Raw genomic sequence first — 23,736 nt, 5'->3', positions numbered from 1 at the left:
ATTTCTGGCTCTCGACAGGTTACTTTTCAAAGGTGCCCATAGAGCAAAGGACTTTGACAAAGTACACCCCAGGCCTGGGTTTTGATCACACCTGGCCTATCAATCAAGCCACATTCAGGAAGTGCCTACCATGTCTTAGAGACTGTGCTAGGACTAGGGAGTGAAGAAAAAAAGTTAACAATCCCTGACCTGGGTTTTGATCCAATCTACTACAGGCCAGACACTGAGGAGAGTTTTTTTTAAGGGTGGGGCAGGAAGAGAGGAAATTTGTCTCTGCCCTCAAGTAGTTTCCATTCTATCAGGAAAGAAAATAAATGGATAGCACAAAGGGAGAGTAAATCCCTGTGGCTGGGGGTAGCACAGGACACACTAAAGCTGGGAAAATCAAGAAAGGCCTCACATGAGAACCCTTGAGCAAGCTTTGAAGGAGGCTAGGGAGAAGTCTGAGAAGTGGGGGCCCGCACAAAACGAAGAGTTTCCTTCCATTCGTTCCCCCTTATCTTTCAGCATCCAAGAGGGCACTAGCCTCTTGAGCCGAGAGCACTCCACTGACACTTAGAGACAACCCAGATATTAAAAAACACTTATGGGGCAGCTAGGTGGTGCAGTGAATAGAGCACCAGCCCTGGAGTCAGAAGGACCTGAGTTCAAATCCAGTCTCAGACACTTAACACTTACTAGCTGTGTGACCTTGGGCAAGTCACTTAACCTCAACTGCCCTCCAAAAAGCAAAAAACCAAAAACCACAACACTTACAAGACCCGCAGGTTTTTGAGTCCCTTGAAGGCGCCTTCTGCAATGTGGCTGATAGAATTGTGGTTAAGACGTAAGATCTGTAAGCTGCTCAGATCAGCCAGGATCTCCTCATCAAGCCGGGTGAGGTTGTTGAAGGACAGAATCCTGAGAAAACAAGATGGCGGAGGGTGGAGGGGTGTGGGGGCATGGGGAGGAAAGATAACAAAAGCCAATCAGACCAGTCCACTCCTCTTCTCCCTCCCTCACACAGATCTCCACACAGGCCCTCAGAAGGAATGGGGCCTTCAATATTCCCTTCACACCCACAACAAGGCCACGCATGTCTTCCTAGACTCAGCTGGCATTTCACCAAAGCTCTGTGTTCACGGAAAGCACAGACCACGTGGGATTCTCCTCTTGGGCTCAGTCAAGTAAATGCAAGAGACTCAGGAGACCAGAGGGACCATCCACCAAGTATCCAAAACACATGCACAGCTGCCCACTTTTGCTCTGTTCAGCAGCGGTGGCCAACCAGCTGTGAAATCCGAGGTAGAAGCTTTACCGATCCATTCCTGACAAACCTGCTCTATGTGTGGGGTGGGGGATCCCTGCCCATCAGCCTGCACCCTCCTTCACAAGTCTCCCTTGAGACGGACCAATAAGATCAGGAGGGCTGCCTGCACAAAGGAACGCAAAAACCACATCTGGTGTCATCAGTCACGGGTCCCAAGCTGCTTTTCACAGTGGGGTCAAGTCCAAAAGCATGAAGGACCTACTATGTGCCACACACTGTGCTGAGCCCTGGGGGCACAAAGAGAGACTACCTTTCTCTCGGGGAGTCCACAGCTCTGTACAAACAAGCTCTAGACAGGATAGACTGTAGATGGCCAATAGGGAGACCAAAGACACAGACACAGCTCCTATGACTGGCCTTACAGGACGCTGGAAGCTGGTCAGACTCGAGACTCCCTGAAGCAACCAGCAGAGGGGGCCAGTGCTCACACCACCAGCCATCCCCTGGGGCAAACACCTAGCCCACCTCCTCACGCCCCTCCCACCTGAGGAGGGAAGAGCTGTGAGATCAGTGCCTGTACCCAGGGCATCCTAGTGAGCCCACCCCGACCTGCCCACTGAGCCGGCCTCAGCTGATCAACGTGAGTCTGGCAGAAGAAGGGATCTGGGCAAGGGCATTCCTAAGGTCCTTCTAGAGCCAACAAGGGCATGTGTGCCAGGCACCCTCAGGAGGAAGGACAGAGGCTGTGCAGCAAGCACCTTCAGGACATGCCCTCCTCTGCTACTGTCAGAGTCACCGTCACTCCTACTGTTATCACAATTAGTGACTATAAATAATAATGATTATTGCTATTGCTAGATTAGGTCGCCCTGGCCCAGGCTGGCAAGTCTTGACATCAGGATTGGAGAGCACAGAGAGCTAAAAATATAACAAATCAGATGCCAGGGATGGAAAGCGATCTGCCCAAAGTTGTACCACACCTGTGTGAGCACAGCTGGGAAGTGACCCCAGGTCAGCCGACTCCAAAGCCAGCCGTCCCAGGGCTACACACACAGTCTCCCCACCTCCATCCTAAAAGAACCAACACAGAATCTTCCTACACAGCGAGTGTTGCTTACTTGATACACTGATCACTTATTTTGTTTGTAAGCTGTGTATGTGTGTGTGTGAGTGTGGCTGTGAGTGTATGTATGTATATGTGTGTGTGTTGTAGGAGAGATTATGTATACGTGTATGTATGTGTGTATTGTAAGTGTATATATGTGTGAGAGCATGTGTGTTAGTGCGTGTGAATGTGTGTGTATATGTGTGAGTGTATGTATGTGTGAAAGCATGTGTGTGAGAGTGTGGGTGTATGTGAGTGTATGTATGTATATGTGTGTTGTGTATGTGAGAATATGTGTAAATGTATGTGTGTGCGTGTGTGTATGTGTGAGAGCATGTATGTGTGTGAATGTGTGTGAGTGTATATGTGTAAGCGTATGTATGTGTGTGAGTGCATGTGTATGTGAGATTGTGAGTGTATGTATGTATATGTGTATGTGAGACTATGCGTGAGTGTATGTGTGTGGGGGGGGTGTATGTGTGAGTATATGTGTGTGAGTGTGTGTGTATGTTTTGCTGGGAAGGTTTTTGCTTGGGGGAGGGGAGATTCAGGCAAGATTAACGTGTTTGAAGGAGTCCCGGAGCCACATTCTTTTGACTCCTAGAGAAGTTGTAGCATCAAGTTGTACAGACCTGGCAGACGATCAAAATCATGTCCTCACCTACAATGAAAGAATCCGGCTTGAAGAAAGTCACGTTAAGGCCGGCTGCAAGTGTACTGTGACACTGTGCAAAGGGGTCTCCATTCTATCACTGGCAAAGGCACGCTCACCTGATGCTTTCCAAAAGAGGAGAATGGCAAGCTTTAGGAGAGCTATCTGCCCCCTCTGTCACAACCATCTGGAAAATGTCATGAAACGAAGCTCTCTGAGCCCTAAGCTCTCCTCGCTGCTCTGAAGAACCAACAGACCCTGAACAAACTGGAAAGCTCTAGGACTGTACCATTCTCCAGGGGAGGGAGAAGTGGGTCTGCAGACACATCTATGGTTCCCCAACCCTCTCCTTCCTTCCCAGCACTAAGATTTGAGACCTAGACCCAGAGGCACCTCTGAGGCCATCCAGGCCAAGCCCCTTGTTCTAAAGATGACAGAACAGAGGCCCCAGGAGGTGGGAAGTCTTGCTTAGGGTTCTGTTCCACAGAAGTAACAGCCAAGATTCTAAATGCTCTAAGTTTTCAAAAGCACCATGCAGCACCCTTCCTAGTATCTTAACTCATGCAGCCTAGGGGCGTTTTCACAGTCTCTTACAGGAGCTAAGCAGCAACTGACCAATATACAGACATACATACATATACACACACAGACGTATACACAGAGAAAGCAATCTGGGACTCCTGAAAAAACAAAATAAACAGAAAGAGTTAACCTAAGTATTTCCAGGTGGAATAACCACTCGGGAGGAAAAAATTAGGTTTGATGATTTTTGCATTAGGTAATGATGCACATGGTAAAGTACAAATGACCTGATCACAAATAGGTGCCTGAAGATGTCGCCCTCCATCCTGCCTCCCCCACCCCTAGAATCACACCTCTGATCTTGGGCTCCTTTCAGTCAATCACCAAGTTGAATAAGTGGGCCTCCTTCCTTGGAGGGTATGTATGTGTGTATTACTCATAAGGGAATTGCTAGAGTACGGAAAAAAAAGCCTTTGCTATACAGTCCCCAGTGAGAACAGAAAATTCAACCTTGTCAGCAATGAAGCAAAAAGGGAAGGCGCAAAGATAGTCATCACAAGGATACAGCACCCAGAGAATGGGCAGGAAAGGCTGGCCAAGAACCTCTCTCACCCCTCCCTCTTTCACCCCAGACAAGGCCCAAGTCCTCAGGGAATGCTGGTTATCACTGCTACCAGAAGAGAACAAGGGGGCAGAGAGCCGTCCAGAAATCCCAAGCAGAAAGGCCCCTGCCTCTAAGGTCACTGTCCATCCACTCTGTATCCTGCACACCGTACCCCTGTTGGAGGCTCAGCTCCTCGGGGGAAGGGATTCTGCTTCTGCCTTGCTTTGTATTCCTCACCCTTAAAGCACTGTGCCTCCGACATCAGCAGGCATTTAATAAATGCTTATCACTTACCACTCTTTCCATGTTATCTTCTCCAGCAGAATGTAAATTCTAGGAGGACAGGGAACATGTTTGCCTGTGAGTACCCAGTTCCTGGTACAGACCAAGCAATGCTTGTGGAATGACTGATTTAATCCAAAGAAGCCCCATTGCAACAATCCCAAGGGGTCCAGAATTCTGGATCCAACATTGCAATGAGGGCAAGACTGTTTCATCTGGGTCTTTACATCCTGAGGGCCCCACCCATCGGTGAGGTCTAGAACATGGCAGGTGTCTTTTGGAATGGCCAAGATCGCACCTCAGCACCGTTTGGGGGGGGCACCTTGGTCAAGCCTCTAAGCCTCAGTTTCCTCATCTATAAAATGAAGCAGCTAGGCTAAATGATCTTTAAGGACTCTTTCTGTGTTAATATTCTATGGTTCCATGAGCTATGCCCCAGAAAATGTTACAAGACTCTTAGGGAATAGAGGATTCTCTATCTTAGGTAACTAAAGCTGGAAAGCTGCAAAATTCCTTATCTGACATTCTTCTGGGAAGAAAAGTACTTTAAATGCAGGAACCAATGAACAGACTGGAAGCCACCAACGAAGGGTACTGTTTGTGGTACTTTATTCTGTATTTGCATTAGATGGGATGGTTGTTAGTGATTTTTTTTAAAAGATAATGTGTTTTCCCCCTTTCTATTTATTGCTTTATTTACTTTAGCTTTAAAGTTCACTTTTATAAGATTGCTAGTGATTTCTAGTGGGCCTTCATGTCCACATACATCCTGGACACCCAAACAGAACTTGTTTGGTCCTTGTCTGCTCCCCCTTCGGTGTTACAAGGGAGGAGGCCCCTTGGGAAGGGCTCACACTGAGATAATGCTCTACAGAAACCGTCTCACTTGACAGGCTGGTGTCCTACAAGATATGCTTGACATGTATTAATGTCACTGCCATTTTACACGCTTGCCTGCCTCAGAAATTGGGGGGGGAAGTATGCATCTTTTAAGGAAGGGTTTTCATTCGCCACTCAAGGGAGACCCTCTTATCCACTTCAAAATGGGAGCGTGCTATTAGGAGCCGAGGAGCCCATCCAATAAGCAACAGGTGTGGAGGAAGAAAAGCAAGTACTCCAGGTTACATCTATTCCAAGTCTACACTCAAAGAACCAGGTCCCCTCGCTGTATCCTCCCTGGATTTGGGAACTAAATCAAACCCCCAATACACAGTCTAGAATTCCCTTCCCAGGAGACAGAAGCGGAATGAGCCTGCAGGCCCAGAGAGCTGTTCCCTAAGGCCTATATGAGGTCACATTCTCCCCCAAGACGAGGAAGAGAAGCAGCTCCCAAAACCCTCTGGGGCACAGACTGCACAGCAGGGAATGACCTTTCTGGCTTCAAGGGCCAGGACCAGGGGTGACAAGAGCCTTCCTTAGCACAGGGAAGGACACGTTTCCTAATGGGATTCCCAGAGTCCTGCGGTCCTCACATAAAAACACCCAGGACCTCAGGAAGGTCTCTTTCTTCATTTCCCAGGAAGAGATCGCCCCCTGCCCCAGCCACCAGACCCTATATTATCTAAATGCCTGAGGCCCCATCCCAACAGCGGCCGGCAGTGGGTACTCACAGTTCGTGTAACTTCTGGCAGAAGCGCCAGCCATCCCGGTTAATCCGAGAGATGGAGTTGTTGCTCAGGTGAAGCTGGTGCAGGGCCGTGAGGCCATAGAGCGAGCCGCTGTTCACTTCTGTTAGACTGTTGTACTCCAGGTGCCTACAGGGGCATCCAAGGGCAGAACTGATCAGAGAACCAACCAGCATACACAACCCTGCTTGTTAAAGAAAGAGCTAAAGAATGCCCTTTACCCCAGGCCAGGGTTTGGGAGGATCTGACTTTCCCTTTATCTCCTACTCAGGGTAAAAGCACCACTAGTATTTCTGACCGTATTAGATTGTAAGCTCCTTGAGGGCAGGGCCTGTCTTTTGCCCCTAGCACTTAGCACATACTAGGCACTGGATAAATGTTTATAAGACAAAATAAGTGAGATTTGTTTTTCATTTAGTGTATTTCTTTCCCTAGTTACTTTAAAAACAAACAAACAAACAAAAAAATGAGCTTTCCAGTTGTAAACATCTGGTAAAGGACAAAGCTCCTATGTTGAAAGTAAGACATCTGCAATGACTAGAGAAAGTCATGATTAACACAGGAGATGTATGATGTAAATAAATCTCTCAAAATAAACCCTACATTCCAAACTCACCTGGAGACCAAGGAGAACTCTAAAACCCTAAAACCACATCTGGCTGGAAGATGTGAGTAAGGTCAGGGAGAGGATGTAAGAAGGAGGGAGGTGACCATTCCTTGGTTCCTCTTTAAAGGAGGCAGAAACATGACCAGGATAGAGGGGGTGGGAGAACTGGGAAGAGGAGCAGGGCTACCTTTGCTCCTCAAATATATAAATCCTCAACATTGGTCCACCTACTGAGTTTTTCTCCCAAGGTTAGAAACAACCTGTTGAAAGAAATGTCAGGTTTTGACCAAGACTCTTTCTACCCAAAGTCACAGAAAAATACCATGAGTCAAGAATGGTAGCCCATAAATTGAAGACCCAAATCAACCAACAGAAAAGGGTCTGCAGGATCAGTGAAGACCCTTCCCCATTTGGGTCCCCTCCTACTGACAGGGAGCACAACTCCCCTCTACTACTTACAACACTTGCATCTTGAACAGACCCCAGAAAGCCCCATCCGTCAGCTGGCTAATGTTATTACGTTGCAACTTCAACACATCCAAATTATCAAGCCCTTGAAATGTCAGCCCCTCGATCAGGCGGATTCGATTCCGGTTCAGCTCCCTGATGGGAAAAACCAAGAAAACACATGAGGAGCTTCCTCACTGTCCCTCTGACAGGGTGGGAGGGGGGTCATCAGGGAGGGCACGCGAGGAGACAGTGAAAACTTAGGGAAACTGAAACTCCCCTGGATCCCAAGGAATGGAGACTCAATGCATGGCCACAGCCAGGGAGACATAACTGGCCTCAGCCTGGCATCGGAGGGAGTGACAATGAAAATGGACCATTAGTGATGAAGGAAGCAGAGATGCAGAGATGCTCTCTTCTGATAAGGCCTGATCAACCATTTCCCCTCGGCCCCTGAATGAGCTCAGCTCTCACATTTCAGCTGCTAAATTTCCAAGGCGCCATTCATGACAATGAATGAAGAGGGGGTTCCGACTGTGGTCAGAAGGCTTTCCTCTAAGGCTGCTCTGATTCAGGAGGATAGACTCTACCCTGGTGTTTTTTTTTTTTTTTCAAGACTGGAAGCCTGAGGCAGGAGGAGGGAGAAAAGTGGCCAGATGGGTTCTCAAGCCATAATCCACCTTGCATCCTGACCTTGCCGCCCACCCATAGGAAGAGAAGGGACACCAAAGCCTCACCCACAGCTCCCCTTCTAAATGAAAAAATTATGTTGAGGAAAGGTCTTAAGAGACAGAAACTCTTGGCAGACTGGACACAGCCTTGCATGTGGAATCACATACCCAGGCTTCAGACCTGGACTGGGCAATTTCCTAGCCTGTGGCCTTAGGAGAATAAGTTTTTTCTACTTCAACTTCCTCATTTTTAAATGGAAAGGTTGGGAATAGATGATATCTATGGTTCCTTCCAGCTTTTAGAACCTACAATCCATGATCTCATTGGCCTGGTTTTTTAATACAGCCTAATAAAACCTCAACCAAACTAAACGTTCCCATTAATTTTGGTCTTAGTTCATATGAAAGGTTAATGAACAAACCTCCGCAAACTCCAAATCATCCTTAAATGAGGATTTCTATATGCTGGCCTCAAATATGACCTGCTGAATATGAGGGGAGGTGTGGGGGGGGGTGAGCATAACAGACAGAGGACCTGGGTTCTAACCAAAGACCTGAAAACTGGATGAAATAAAGCATGAAAAGCCCTTTGAAAACTTTAAAGTGTTTACTATATAAACAGGCTTCTTGTACCCAGTATATATATATATACACTGTCTCACACAAGGCTGGTGGTCAATAAACCCTATTTAAAAAAAATTTGTTATTTTCTTTCAACAGCCACATCCAAGATTAAATACTTCAAAATAAAATAAACCTCCTGCAATTGTCATGGTTCCATCCACTTCAACCTGGGTCATGTTTTTCCTAAGAATTATTTTAGCCAAACTGGGTATAAATGATGATCGAAACCCAGCCATTCTAACAGTCTCACGCCTGGAACGTTTCCCCAGACATTGCCACTCATTGCGGCTGTCTACCCTCGTTACATTTTATGGCCCTTTAAAAGGGAACTGTGTGGCCCAGGAGATATTAAAATGAAAGAAGGAGAGACCTGTTCCCACCACCAGCCCCACCCCCCAACCTTGCAAAGAAAACACAATGGAAACCAATCTGCCCCAGCCAGAGCCCAGTGGGTATTTAAACTTGTAGGTCTACGTTTCATTACAGAAAATGCCCACAAGAATGACCGATCGCACATACAATTGATCTTTCTCTCGTCAATCTCAGGCCGCCAACACATCCTAGACCAAACTCCTACTTGGTTTTTATTGGGTGTCACTGCAGGCCTGTTAATAAGAGTTTACATGAAGTCTGAGAGATGGCCAGTGAGGGAGGAAGGGCTGCACGGGAGGTGAGGGTCCTTGGGGAAATTTCGTCTCAGTCAGAGTTTGGCTGACCTTAATTAAAGTGCCCAGTTACTACTCACAGTTGCGTTAGGCGGGGCAGCCTGAATGCTTTGGCAGGAAGCTGGGTGATCCTGTTTTTGCTCAGGCGCAGGGTTAGCAGGGACCGTGAGAGGCTATCGAACGCTCCCGGCTCCAGGGTACTGATTCGGTTGCTACCCAGGTGGCTGTAATAATTCAGAACAGAAAACTGAGTGGCAGGACCAGGTCCTCATTGTGTGACACAGCAGACGCTCCCAAAGTAAGGCAAAAAACAATGCAATAGGCATCAATGGGGTCCTCTGGCTTCCAAGGCTCTTCATAACCTGTCCTCCCACCACCTTTCTCATTGTTTTACACCTCACTCTCTCCAGTGGCACCGGCCTCCGTGACACTCCCATCTCCCAACTCCAGGCATTTTCACTGGCTGTGCCCCATCCCCAGACTGCTTCCCTCCTCACCTCCATCTCCTGGCTTCCTTCAAATCCCAGCTAAAATATCACCTCCTAGTCTTTCCCAACCCCTAATTAATTCTAGCACCTTCCCTCTGTTAATTATCTCCAATTTATCCTGTACAGAGACGTTTCCACTTAGACTATGTGCTCTCTGATAACAAGGCCTGTCTAGCACTTTTCACAGTCTTTGGCACACACCAGGGATCAATGGCCTAAGCTGAACTTGATTAGTTATCTGCAGACATGAATGGGGCTCTTTCTGAGCTGGTTCATGTTTGTTTACACAGCTTTTCAACTATTCTCTGTCTCCTGCAGAGAGAGCCCTAGACGTTCTAGCATTAGAACCTTCCAAAAGATATGGTGAAATCAGAAAAGGATGTGCCTTGAGTAAAGGTTTGCTTTTATCCCACTTGTGAGACAAATTATGGTCAGAATAACTGCAGAAGCCAAAACTGACATTCTCCCTAACACCGGGCTGAGCCCCCAAAGACACCTACTGACTCAAGTTTTTCAAGAGACACCATTTCCTCCATTGGAAGGAGGGCTAAGGTGGAAGGCTGACAGGAAGAGGTTGACAGAAGGCACATTCTCCAGATAACCCCGAACAGGAAGTGAATTCTGAACCAGGGAGCTCCATCAGGAATCCAGTAACTGGAGGGGAAAAAAGCCTTCTCCAGGAAAGCACAGATCTCATTTTACAACCTACATGGTAGGTAAGTCAAGTTCTAGCAGCAGTGTGAGGATGGAATTTTTAGAAACGGCATCCTATTTTCCAATGCAGTGAGGAAATATGCTCTTTAAAAGGAAAGTCTCTGAAGGGCACCTTCCTGTCAGGTAAAAAACAAACAAAAAACCCTTTGCAGTAGCAAGGAAAGTCCTATTCACATAGTGTGTAAATTGCGTGAATACCCTCCCTTCCCCAGTTTCATGAACTGGGATCACTTCTATAGCTATCCAGTACATGACGACAGACTGTTTTTAAGCCAGAGGAGCAGATACGGGGTCTTATGGACTATAGGAAGTGATACTGCTCCTGATGGCTTTCTTTATCCCTATCTGTACACAAATGCTGACTTTCTGGACAAAAGGAAGAGGAGAGAGGCCAGACAGCAGGGTTATTTGTAGGATAGCTGGAAAAAAAAATTTTTTTTTTAAACTCACTTCTACATGACAAGAGAGCCAAAAAGATGGTGCACAGGGACTCCTTGCAAATTCTGCTGGACTATTTGTTCCCAACACTTCAGATTAAATAGGGCAGTCTGATAAAAATGTGCAGGCCGCTCTCGACCAGAATAGAAAGGCCTCCCCTTATGCCAACACTGGACAGTCTGGACGCTCAGTATATAACAGTAACATCATCATCATCACCACCATCATCAAAATAATAAAGGTGACAAGCAATAAACATCAATAATAGAACTTTCTACGCTATCTCATTTGACCTTCAAAACCACCCCTGTGAGGCCACTGCTGTGCCCTCTTCCCTTGTGTCACCATCTACACCTAAGCTAAATACAACAAGCGGCCCCCCTGCACGGCCTTCAGTCAAGACAAAAATCTCCCCCATCAGGCTTACAAGGACCCAGGGCTAAAAACCAGCCAAGCACAGAAACAGTATATTGTCCCCAAGTCTTACTTGGGCATCTGTAAACACCACCACGGAACATCCTGGAAAGGCTGTATAATGAATTCCTGTCCAAACACTTTCATCACAAAAGGTGACATGGAGTTGACTCGAATGACCACAAGTCATTAGACATCTTGTGAAGAGCATTAACGTCCATGTAGAGGAGAACTAAGGCCTCTTCCTAAACCTTGCCTCCCCAGGGGCCATGCCTTCCCACTCCCCAAAATTACCTTGATTTTGCTTTGTATAGATCATGTATATATGCTGTCTCTCCCAAAAGAAATAGAAGCCTCTTGAGGACAGGGACTGTCTACTGAATGCTATGTGCACTTGGTATTTTGTAACTGAAATCCAAAAATCTCTTTTGGACCAGTAAGTTTTCTCCCTTCTCCTCCTCTATCCAACCTTTTGTTGAAAACAAGGCAGGAAATAGACTGATGCCCCCAGAGGATAAAACCAGGAGCCAAAGAAGATTTCTATTTGATATACAGGAAAATTTCCTTGTGAAGCTGTCCCCAAGTGCAACAGGCTCCATAAGGAATCCCAGAGGTGACCACAAGTCATAAGCCACCTTGCGGAGAGCAGACACATTTGTGAGTTGGACTGGATGCCACTCAAACACTTTCCAATCTGGACGTTCTATGACTTCATCCCACTGGTCAACACATCTTACACACACAGAATTGTGCTTAATGAACATCACCTGAAATTTCTCTCTTCTTCATAATGTCTCAAGGCTGAGTTATTTGAGTGCTGAACTGGACAAAAGAACCCCGACTACTACCACCACCACCACCAGCACCAGCACCACCCATCAGATAAGACACAGGCTGGATAGAGGGTGGCCCTAAGGCTTCAGGTTCCCCACCCATGGGCTAGATGATCCAAAGTTGAATGAAACTGAGTGACCAGTGAAACATGTTAATTGCTGAGAAACAGACTTTCCTAAAGAATTCTCCCACCAATATGTTTCTACCCAATCTGCTCCACCGACCCTCCTACTAAGAAGAACTGGTCACCATTTCCCACCATTCCAAGTAGAAGGAACCCAGATCACTTGGTGATGCCCTAATTCAGAAGGGGAGTTGAGGTCAATGCTACAAAAGCTCAGGAATGGTAGCAGGGTCCAAGGAGAGCTTCTCACTCCCCAAAATGCAGTGAAAATGTCATTTGGTCAGAGGAAACTTACAGCTCCTTTATGTGCAGTCCATGAGGAAAACAAGTGTTTCGTACTTCAGTGATGTTATTGGAACTCAGGTCCAGGGTTTGCAAGGAAGTGTAAGGTTTCAGCTGGTTCCCTTCCACACTGCGGATCTTGTTGTGCTGCCTAAAAGAGAGACAGAGAGAGCGAAAGTGAGAATGAGGGGGGAGAGAGGGAGACAGAAAGAGAGAGAGAATATAAAGTCTGGTTTTCAAAATGAATGCGTGACTTCATTATTTCTCCCCACATCACTGCTCTGCAAACAGATCCTACCTTGGATCTTTCAGAGAAAATGTAATTATTCCAACAAGCCATTTACTTACATGTTCCCTTATTTGTTTCATCATCATCATAACATTAACCAAGTTTGGGCTGAATTTGCCAAATATTCAGTAAACCAGGCCATAGAGCACCCAATGTTATGTAATGTATAGAATGTTGTATGATGTGCATAAAGTATAAAGTGGGTTAAGACTGGGATTTGGAGGGGTGGCTAGGTGGCGCAGTGAGTAGAACACCAGCCCTGGAATCAGAAGGATCTGAGTACAAATTTTACCTCAGACACTTAACACTTACTAGCCATGTGACCTTGAGCAAGTCACTTAACCCCAATTGCCCTGCCTTCCCCCCTGCAAAAAAAAAAATTGGGATTTGGAGAAACCAAGTTCAAATCCCAACTGAGCTATTTATTATTATACTCTGCATAAAGCACTCCTCTTTGGGGCTCAGTTTCCTCATGTGTAAAAAGGTATTTGGAATACATGACCGCTAAAGCCCCTACCAGTTCTAAATTGATGACCCTACATCACGCACGCACGCACGCATGCACACACACACACGCACGCACACGCACACACACACATGCACACACACCCCCTAATAGCGACAGTGTCACCAATGAATGATAACAATGTGTCCTCGTCTAAACTATGTCTAGAACATGGTTCCTGATAGGGGCATTACAACCTATTCCTGTGAGACCACAATTCAATTCACTGTGCAAATCACAGAAAAGCAGATAGCGGCTCAGTGACAAGACAGCTACTAACGATTCACAAAGCACGTGGATGAGGACACAGAGAAGTCTGTCTTGGCAAGAAGGAGCCCCTATCCCCCAGGCAGCAACGAGACCCCAGGCCACAGGCAGAGAGGTGCTGAAGCACAAAATTTCAGAGATGACGTGCAGGCTCTGAGAAGGGACCCAGAGAGGTCCTCTGGGATCACCTCCCCACCACGGGAAGACACTAATCTGAACAGAAGGAGCGCTGTGGGCCACACAGTAACTTTGTTTTCATAGGCAATGTTATCTGTCTTTTATTGTATTCTTATTTATTGTGCTATTTCCCAGTTACATTTTAAACTGGTTCAGAGGGCCTCAGATCTAGTCCCAGAGAAAAGGTGTGACCGTCTAAGATCACACAGATACTAAGTGGAGAAGCAAAGATCTGAACATGTGATCAGTTCCAGTTCCAACACCCTTAACACTGAAATTTATAAGGGATGGTTTCTATCTGTGGAGGGCCATCCCAAAGCGCAGTGGGGCTGTTAAGAAGGTAGTAGGTTTTGAGGGGCAGGGGAATCAGACAGAGATTGGACATTGAATACCCCCACTTGTTTGGTGATAATTTACAAGAGACTTCTAGGAAGATAAGGGTCAGAAGAAGTATCAGGGAATATTTCCAATTTAGATTCTGTGAATTTACGGATGACCTATCATGCTGGGCCTAGAGTCAGGAAGACTCATCTTCCTGAGTTCAAGTCTGGCCTCAGACACTTACTAGCTGTGTGACCCTAGGCAAGTCATTTAACCCTGTTTGCCTCAGTTTCCTCATCTGTAAAATGAGCTGAAGGGAAATATGGCAAACTACTCCAGTGTCCTTGTCAAGAAAACCTCAAATGGGGTTACAAGTTAAAAAACAAACAAAAACTATTGAATGACTAAGTTATGCTACTATTGGGGGGAGAATAACTTTTTTTTTAATTCTATGACAATAAGACTTACACAAAGCAAACAAAAAAAGAATATAGAGATTATTGAGCAAAACAGTACTGGATTTCAGCAAGCGTCCAAACCAATTACACACATAAAACATACACAAGTTCAGGAAAGATAGAGACTAAGGCTGCTCAGAACAACCGAGGGCCAGGAAGGCTGCACAAAGAAGGAGGGCTTCCAAACGGGCCTTGGGAAGGGAAGGAAGACGGAAGGGTTTAGAGCACAGCTAAGGAAGGACGACATACCCTGACAAGCACAAAGGGTAACATGACAATAAGGAGAAGAGGGTGGTCAGAAGAGACATGTGCTGGGAAATAAATCAGGAAAGGGCAGGGTGAGGTCAGCTGACAGAGGCCCTCAGTATGAGATCTAGACCTGACTGGACGGGCACTGGAGAGTACTCTAAGAACTGATCATTTAAATGGTTTGTGCACAAAGAGTAGCATAAAAATGTCACCCAAGAAACTTCTGATGAGAAAATAAAGCAGCGCTCCAAAACAAGGGTAACAAACAGCTGAGGTGTTGTGTTGGTATCCAGGAAATGGTAAAAGACAAAAAGGAATCTCTCTTGTAAGATGGGCAGACTTAAGAACCAATCCCAATGAGCACTTATTTATTAAGCTCACACTATGTGCCAGGCATTGGAGACACACCAAGACAAAGAAAAGTCATGCTAAAAAATTAAGTGACTTGCCCAGGGTCAGAAAACTCCAAAGTATCTGACATAGGATTAGAACTCAAGACTTCTCAGGACTCCAAAATCAGCACTGTGCCACTAGCTATCTTTATGGAGGTATCCTAGAAAAGCCTGGTGTCGGCATGCAGGATGGACTGGGGTAGAAGGAACATCAGGGACTGAAACATCAGTTAGGATGAGGCGACAGCCACAGTCAACGTGACAGGAGATAGACCTAGACTTGGGGAATTATGGAGAGAACCAACAATTCAGTCCTTCCTGCCTACTACACCACTCGTGAACTTTAACCCACCAATTCCTAAGCATTTATAAAGCCACTATGTGCCAGGTAATGCCATGTTTGATTTGAATTTGTAGCCTGAGATTGTATGACTTGGATGACACTGTTATGAGTGTCTTTGTATCAGTTTACTGATGAAAATGATGACCATAGCAGTCACCCGAAGGTAAAGGCTGCTGTCTTGACTCGGTATCCCCAGTATCTTGCAGGTGCTTAACACATCTAATTGAACTGAATGTCTCACCCAAGACAAAAGCCAAGAGGAGGATTGGGGACCAGTGTGTAACCATGTGACTATTTCTCCCCATTAAAAAAGCTCAAGATGGCCTCACTTTGTTTTCACTTGTTTTATTCCAACTTCCAAGGCTGCAGAAAGTGTTTGCCCCTCTAAGAGCTTGTTTTCCCACAAAAGATCTGTTTGCTTCTTTAATCCCTTTTTCTGGCAAGCCCTCGGGGTTCATAACCACCAAGCACTGGCTGAGAAGAAAACCAGATGCCACGGAGGCCAGTGAGTGGTTGGGCTCCCTGGTTCTGCAGGCCAAGGCCCCAGGGCCCTGGTCGTTCTCATGAGCCAATTCTGGACACTTGAGAACTTGCTGACTAAGGAAAGCGACTGTCCAGGGGGGTCCAAGCCGCTCAGTGGGGAGTTTCTGAGTAAACAGTGTCAGAGTCCTTGGCCAATCAAAGCTTTCTTGCACACAGAACAAGGAACCCAGGCCGCCTCTTACAAAGTGGCATTTCTTTTAAACAAACACTTGAACAAATCAGATCCAACGGGTATAAACAAGTTATTTCTTTCCCAGAAGTTCTGGGTCTTCTCTTCCTCACCCCTTGTTTGTTCATAAGTCTCCCAGGGCCCAGAGCTCAAAACCCACGGAGGAAAAGGCACCGTTCCATGTACCTGGGGAACATGAATCACGTGGAGAAAGGTTCTATTTCCCCCATCTTCTCCCTTTCCCTTTGAAAACATGTCCTCTGGCCCAAGGGAGGTCAACCGAGTATTTCCAGTTCTTTATAAGAAGCCCCTCTGGGTGTGGGTGTGGGTGGGCTGGGGGGGGGGGGGGGGGTTGTGTGGGGCATGTGTAGTAAGGTATGAAAAATGTAGTAGAAAGCATCTGAGTTAGCACAGTGCCCGGCACAGAGCAGACACTTATTAAATGTTGACTTACTGATTTATTGATTCATGGTAGAAGGGGTAGGGGGCATTTCTTTTCAGGGCCCTGGTGAAGAGTGTCATCTGTAAGCTTTACTTAAGATTCTGTATCAGGCTACTGAGCCAGCTCATCACAGGGGAGAACATGGGAGCAAAGGAATGCTTCCCCACGCTGTGTGTACAAGTTGATATCTGGGGGCATCCAAATTCCTCTACGAGTCATTCAAGTCAGTTATTACTCTCATCTGCACACAACATGTGTAAGGGCGGGGTCCGAGGACTCTGCCTCTGTCATTTACCACAGAAACTGACCACCTCTCTGGGCCTCAGTTTCTGCATCTGTAAAATGAGGAGGTTGGATTAGATCCCTAAGGTCTGTGAAATGTCCTTCGAAAAAAAATTATATCTTTATTTCACCACAATTGGTTTCCATTCTAATTCTGTCTTTTATTTTATGAACTTAAAAAAAATTCTGAGAAGGGGATCCACATACAAGACAGCCAAAAGAGTCCATGACACAAAGGTTAGTTGAGACTAAATGGACAAAGGTCTTTTCTAGCTATAAATCCACAATGCACGGAACTCTGACACCAGCTCCAGCTTTTGACCAAGAAGTGGCCCTCACTTGGTCTGTCCTAGCCCCTTCAGCTGAGCATACAGACCTGTTCTAGGGTCCCCCACCCAAAAACAAAACAAAGAAGGGCCACCTTCTCTAGAGCCCTGCATTGGATCCTTCCCTGGTGCCTAGTCCACAAGAGGTGGTCAATGAATGCCTATGCTCCTCCAGGGGCTGACTCAACTCTCTGACCATTCACTGCCTCGTCTCTAGTTCCCCATCTTCCTCCTCTTCTGTAAATATGGCCGTGCCCCTCTGAAAAGCCCTACCTTGAGCCCTCTCTTCCATTTCCATGATATACAGTTTTCAACCATATGCAAACTCCTAAGACTCAAGTCCCTTCTTTTCTGACTGCTGACTAGATAATCTACCTGGACATCCTGTCAGGCTCTCAAAATCAAAATCTTCTTCAGCCCCTTTCCCCCACACTCCCCCTCTTTCCCTTGACATCCACATCTGCTGGTGGTATGGCCAGCTTCCAAGTCATCACGGTGATCATTTGAGCTGTATGTGCTATCTACCTTTGGCCCCTTTGCTCTCTCACACAGTGAAGTCTGGCTACTCTATCACCTCAGCCTCTCTCAAATCAATCCCACAGGATAATGGCACGTGCTCGTACTTTCTGGCCTCCCCTATGGTAACAGCTTCCTACCTGGACTCTAGTTCATTCCGACCATCACTCTTAACCAGCACTCCATGTACCCTTCCTCTTCATTCACAGATCTGATCATCCCTTCTTCCTCAATCCCAACTGAGTAATAGAACATAAATTCATGATCGTGGCACCAATGCGCCTCTCCCAATTTTATCTTCTATTGTTCCAATTTTCGTGACTTTCCCTAACTCTCTGCCTTTTGGAAGAACCAAAGAACAAATCACTATGGATCATGGACCTGATTTTCACCAAGGAACAAGATGAGTTTCCGGGCTGGGAGGAAGTGTAGACATTGATCACAGAGTCTAGCTCCCTCATTTTACAGGCGAGGAAACAGAAGACCCAGCGACCTCATGGGACCTCTGCTCCAAATGGCCCATTCTCTCCACTGAACCACATGCCCCAACACAGGCAGCCGATGCTGAAGAGGGCAGAGCAGCGTACCGGCAACTCTGTTGGTTCCAGCCAGAGGAGATCGTTTTTGGCAAACTCTTCATCATACACCAGTCACTTCTGTGGCATCAGGAAGCCAATGGTATAGCCCCTCCCCCCCCACCTTGGTATCCCCCAAACACCAAGAATCAGACCGAGCTCCCATCAGATTCCAAGCGTAACCCTTAGGTCCCCCCACCAAAGCCAACTGATTCCAGCTGGAGACTGTCAAAACTGCTCACTTCCAGAGCTGCGCCATCTCAGAGAACTGAACTTCAAAACAAAGCCTTGCCAAGTGACTTCTCCTATACACAGCATGGGATATAAATACGATTTATTCCAAACCCTAGCCGGCTTGATTACATTCTCTGTTTCATTCCTTCCTTAGAGTGGTTTCCATTTAGACAATGCAGACTCTGATTAACCCTTCCCATCAGACAGAACCCTTCAACCTTGCACCTGCCCATCCCCTTGGATACCCCCCAAATGCAAGCTCTTCTAGCATTCCTTTGATGAGGGTTTTCCAAATAGGAAAAGTTGATTTCTACTGGTGTAGAAAAATCAGGTATTATTTTTAAGTGGTCAATGACTTATTTCTCAGGGGTGTCACAGAAAAGATTATTTGGTGAACAGGAGGACTGAATTAGCTGGCCTCTGAAGGATCCCCCAATTCCATGAGCACTGATCTCTTGGCAAGCCAATGGACTGATGACTAGGGCCAGTTTTCTAGTGTTTGTTTTCAAAGACTCTACAAAGTCTACAAGGCACAACTTTTGGGGTCTAAAAAAGTCAATCAATATAAGACAAATGTCTACAATTGCTAGATAAGAACATGTCCTTCCCCTTTTTCCTTGGGAGATTTGGGGGGTGAGCACTCACATCACAGTGCTAAATCTATGATGCCCCAAGCGCTACAACCAGTGTGTAACTTATACTCTTAAAAGAATCGCCCTATGGGGCTTAGAATTTAAGAGACTTTGCAACCACATGACTGAATGCCTTGGCCATCTATCTACCAGGCCTTGCCACCCCTACCAAGATCCCGAAGGCTTCAAACTGTGCCCCAACCTCTTTTGGGGGGAGCTCCTAAACAGAATGCAAATGGAAGGTCACACCAACTTTCTTCCAAGTTTGCCCAAATCTGGATTTCTTGACTCATCCCTAAAAGAACTCGCAATGGGTTTGGCCCCATTAAGCCCATCCCAACCAGCTTCCCCTTCATTCTGAGTGATGAAACTTTACAGCTCTGTCTGAGACTAAAGCAAATGAGGTCAATGAAGCTAAGTTCTTATGAACTTACAGGAGGCTGGACAGTGTGGTAGTAAACACTGATGATTTACAGAGGACCCAGGTTTGAATCCTGGCTCAGTCACTTACTACAGAGCTGACTTTGGGCAACTCACTGAATCTGAGTCTTACCCCATGGCTGGAATGACCTACTTCTTACCTCACCTTTCTAGGTAACCCAGCATCTACTGCCCTCCCCAACAAAAAGCACCTCACTTCCCCCACCCCCTAGAGAAGGGGGGCTCTTTTAGGGAAGCATCACTAGGCAGTTAGGCAGGAAGAGCAGAGTTCAGATTCTGCCTTAGACATTCACTTAACCTCTCTCATGCTAAGCTTTCTCATCTATAATGCTAACAGCACCCACTTCAGAGGGATGGTGGGGATCCTGTGAAACCCCATAAGTAAAGTGCTTACCTTATTACACTTCTGTACCCCTAGGATTAAGCACACCGACATACAGGCATTTAAAAATGCTTGGTGACCAGCTCTTTGCTCTTTGGGAGATGGGCTCTGGGCTTCTTTCTAGCTCAGAATCCTATTTCTGTTACCCTTCTGCATAGGAAGAAGAGTATCATCATTATTAAACAAAATACAAGGGTTTTGTAAAAAGATGGACTCCACAAGTTTGTTGTTACTGTCATTCCAAGACCAGCCCTTGGTAGACCCAGACCTGCTTCTCCACCCCTCCACCGGCCCATGATTTCTGCACTATGGGCACTCCCCCACTCTCTCTCCCCAATCCTGACCAACAGCAAGAGGCCTTCATGAGCTATAATGGCTAAAGAGAGAAAAAGCCCTGTGAGCTAGTGGCCAGGCCTCTGATTCCCCAAACCTCGAACTTCTCTGGCCTGGTCCTCAGACAACAACCACACAGGTTGGCCCCAGGCCAAAATTCAATCACAGCCTTTCTTAGCTTGGTCCAAACCACCAAGGCGGGCAGGGGTTGTGATGTTCTTGTGGTAGTCGCCATTAAAATTCCCGGGTCACCTCCCAAAGCCCACTGAGACCCTGGAATGGGGTTTCAGAAGAGGACCCAAGCCAGCAGCACCAAGGGAACAGGGCACAAGGCAGGGTTCTGAAGCTATTTCTTGCTGGCAGGAGTCAAAGGAACATTTCTGCCTTCCCTTACTGCCAAATGCTATCGCCTGGTGGGTCCTGCAGTTGGGGTGTTAGTGAGGAAAGACTGGGGAGGGGGGAGAGTCACATGGTTCTCTTTCTTCTGTGGTGTCGATTTACAGTGTTAGCCACTGGGTGGGGGAGGAGAGTGGTAAGAGGACTTCACACAGAAAAACTCTATTAAACCAGCACCTGTTCCGGGCAACAAAAATAAAATCTGGCTTCAAAGGCAGGGAGAGCACGCAGGAGAAGCTCTCCCACTTGGCTACATTTTCTGAGTCGATGTTAAATTAGACAGTAAGACAGATGGAGGCATTTGAAACCAACAGTTAAAAATGCTAAACCCCCCCCCCCCAACCAAGGCCCTTGAGGAGTGGACAAAATCTGGTGTCACAGAAGAAAGCCAGGGAGAAAGGACTCACTCGATGATGGTTTTGTTTTTAAAAACAAAATGAAACAAAAGCCAGCAGGGCCCAGAGCAGATCAGAGAGAAAACAGTCGCTCCCCTAAAATCACTGATCTTAATGGGCAGCCTGACCTTCACGGGGCTGGTCCCCCAGGTTGGGATCCAAAAGCTTTCACTTACTTCTGGGATCATCTCAATCTGTACATCTGTCAAAGAGAACAGAAATGCACCCTTCCCTGTCTACTGCACTGCACTAGCTAACTCAGGAAGGCCCGAGTTCAAATGCAGCATGGGACACTAATGAGCTGTGTGACCCTCAAAGAGGTCAATCGGTACTGAAAAGCAAATCCAGCTGCATCATAGCGAGCTTCCCGCCACGTTCACCTCTGCCAAATCACTGAATGCCAGGCGTCCAGGGCAGCCCAGTTCCCTTCCGGGCTCAGCTCCTGCCCCATCTTCTACCCAAAGCCTGATTCCCTATGGCCCTCTCCCCCACAGCGGCCATTTTATACAGGGTATTCCAAAAGTCTTGACTGTTAAAGCTGTTGGGACGCAAGATGTTCCAATACATTAATACACACATATGCCTGTACATACACACCCCCTACATATGCACATGTTGCTGTCTCCTGGCTGGACTGTAGCCTCCTTGAAGATAAGGGCTTTCCCTGGTCTCTGTAGGCACTTAATAAATGCCAATCCTCTGATGAAAAAGCCAGGACTCAAACTAGGGCTGTGTCCATCCCTCTGGGAATGGCTGAACAAACAAACTATGTGGCATTTGAATAGAATGGCAGAACACTACTGGGCTGTAAGAAATGAGAAAAGGAGAAACCTGGAAGACTTGTATGAACTGATTCACAGTAAAGTGAGCTGATTCAGAAGAACAATTTACACAATGACAACACTGTGAACATGAAGAACTCGGATCAAACCAAGAAGCCAAGGACCTGCCTCTGGAGGGAGATGACAGACTCAGGATGCAGATGGAGGCGTACTTTTTTTAGTGTGGCCAATGAAGGACTTTGCTGTTGATTAATTACGGGGGTTTTTGTTCTTCTATTCCCCCCACGAGGGAGCTAGGGGACCCTGGAGTCAGGAAGACCTGGGTTCAAATCCAACCTCAGATACTTGTTAAAGTCACTTAACCTCTGCTGACCTCAGTGTCCTCAGCTCTAAAATGGGGATACAAAGAGCACCTCCTTGGCAGGGTAAGAGAACATCAAATGAGATATCTGTAAAGTGCTGAGCGCAGAGCCAGGAACATAGGACACACTAAACAGATGCTTATTCCCACTCCTCCCCTAACCTAATTACTCAGACTTTAAAATCCAGTTCTGTTCTCCCTGAACCACCTTATGCCTGTGCTGTTTTCCCAATAAGGATCGGTGGATTTTTTTCCTCATTTCACCCATCTTCTTTCACCAAATCCCCAAGCTGACTAATGGGGTTAGGAATACAATGTGTGTGCCACTGATCACAGCAAGAGTAACTGCCCTTGCTGGGCTCAAGTGCACAGCTCTGGCCTTCTCAGGACACCTCTGCAGCCAACTGAGCTAGCCAAGGTACAAGAACTTCTCTGAACCCAACCGAAAGGCCAGACTTGATGGTGTGAACAGAAATGGCGATCCAGTGAGGGTGGGGGGAGGCATTCTGGTTGTCATAAGAGCATCTACTGTGCAAGAAATAGACTGTACCAACACTCCAAAGACAAGGAAAGAAAACGCTTGAGTGAGAAGTGAGAAAAGTGGCAGAGAAGCCAGTTTTCAAGAGCTTTTCGAGGTCTGGCTGGTCAACAGAATTTTCCTTCCCGAGTGAAAGCAACATCACCATCTCAAAGCAAGCCTTGTGTTCTCTTTAACCAGGAGACTGGGGGTGGGGTGGGTGGGTGGGGATCATCTGCTTAAAGGAAACAGTATCTTTTAAGAAAGAAATGGTCTGGTCATTCCTTGGGCAGGAAATGCATTATCTGAGCTAGAAGGTCTGTCTGTCTCCCCTTCTCTTTTCCCTGCTGGTGAATCACCAGTTCCCTGGGGAATGTTGGCAGATTCTCAGGCTGGCTGCCCATGACGTTCCGGTCATGTTTATTCAGGTGGGGACAGGATAGAAAACTAGAGCCGAGCAGTGGTGAGCTACAGAGGCCTTGGGAGCCAGGGGCAGAGTGAGCCAGGGTCAGGCCCGAGGAAGGCAGGACAAAGGGCAGTCTAGCACGCCGCCCTCCCAGCTCCCAATGTGCGTGGGGCTCCTGCCTGACATTTAGAGCGGCATGGGAACTTACCTAACACCACCCACTCCTTTGGCACATGAGTAAGATGAGACCCAGAGAAACAGGTCACACAGGAGCGGAAGGCAAGGAGCAAAGACCTGAACCCAGACCGACTGCCTTTCCACCAACCAATGAATAAGGAGTCATTAGGCACCTGCCACATGCCAAGCAGGCAACAGGCGAAACATTTAGGGATCCCATGACCAACGAATAGTAACAACAATAATACTAATCCCTGCGCCAAGAGCTCACGTTCTATCTTAAAAACAATTCTGGGAAGCACAATGATATCAAAAAAATAAAACTCTAGGGTAAAAAGATGTGTTGCCTCTGTACCAAGGTATGTCCCAAAGGGTGACCCCTAAAGGCATGGGAAGACACGATCCCCATATAGCCAAGAAACAATTCGAGGTGTCCACAGCAAGGCACAAAGGGGATTTCCCCATTTTTGAGAGATTTT

The 23,736-nt window shown here is 46.8% G+C and overlaps 1 protein-coding gene across 1 annotated transcript in view; it reads right to left on the bottom strand.

The window, feature by feature from the left end:
- Positions 1 to 23,736, bottom strand: part of LRIG1 (leucine rich repeats and immunoglobulin like domains 1) — a 132,467-nt gene that overhangs the window by 28,210 nt on the left and 80,521 nt on the right. The window contains exons 4-8 of the mRNA XM_069084163.1: positions 12,361 to 12,498; positions 9,134 to 9,277; positions 7,106 to 7,249; positions 6,025 to 6,168; positions 757 to 900 (exon numbers count right to left, since the gene is read on the bottom strand). Of these exons, the coding sequence (XP_068940264.1) occupies positions 757 to 900; positions 6,025 to 6,168; positions 7,106 to 7,249; positions 9,134 to 9,277; positions 12,361 to 12,498 (714 nt within the window). The remainder of the gene's footprint in view (positions 1 to 756; positions 901 to 6,024; positions 6,169 to 7,105; positions 7,250 to 9,133; positions 9,278 to 12,360; positions 12,499 to 23,736) is intronic.

The sequence above is a fragment of the Petaurus breviceps genome, unplaced genomic scaffold (genome assembly GCF_028583685.1).
Source record: "Petaurus breviceps papuanus isolate PSGF00001 unplaced genomic scaffold, PetGlider_PUasm1.0 174, whole genome shotgun sequence".
NCBI classification, from domain to species: domain Eukaryota; kingdom Metazoa; phylum Chordata; class Mammalia; order Diprotodontia; family Petauridae; genus Petaurus; species Petaurus breviceps.
Note: the sequence above shows the minus strand (reverse complement) of the source record. Positions and strands in the feature narration are given on the sequence as shown.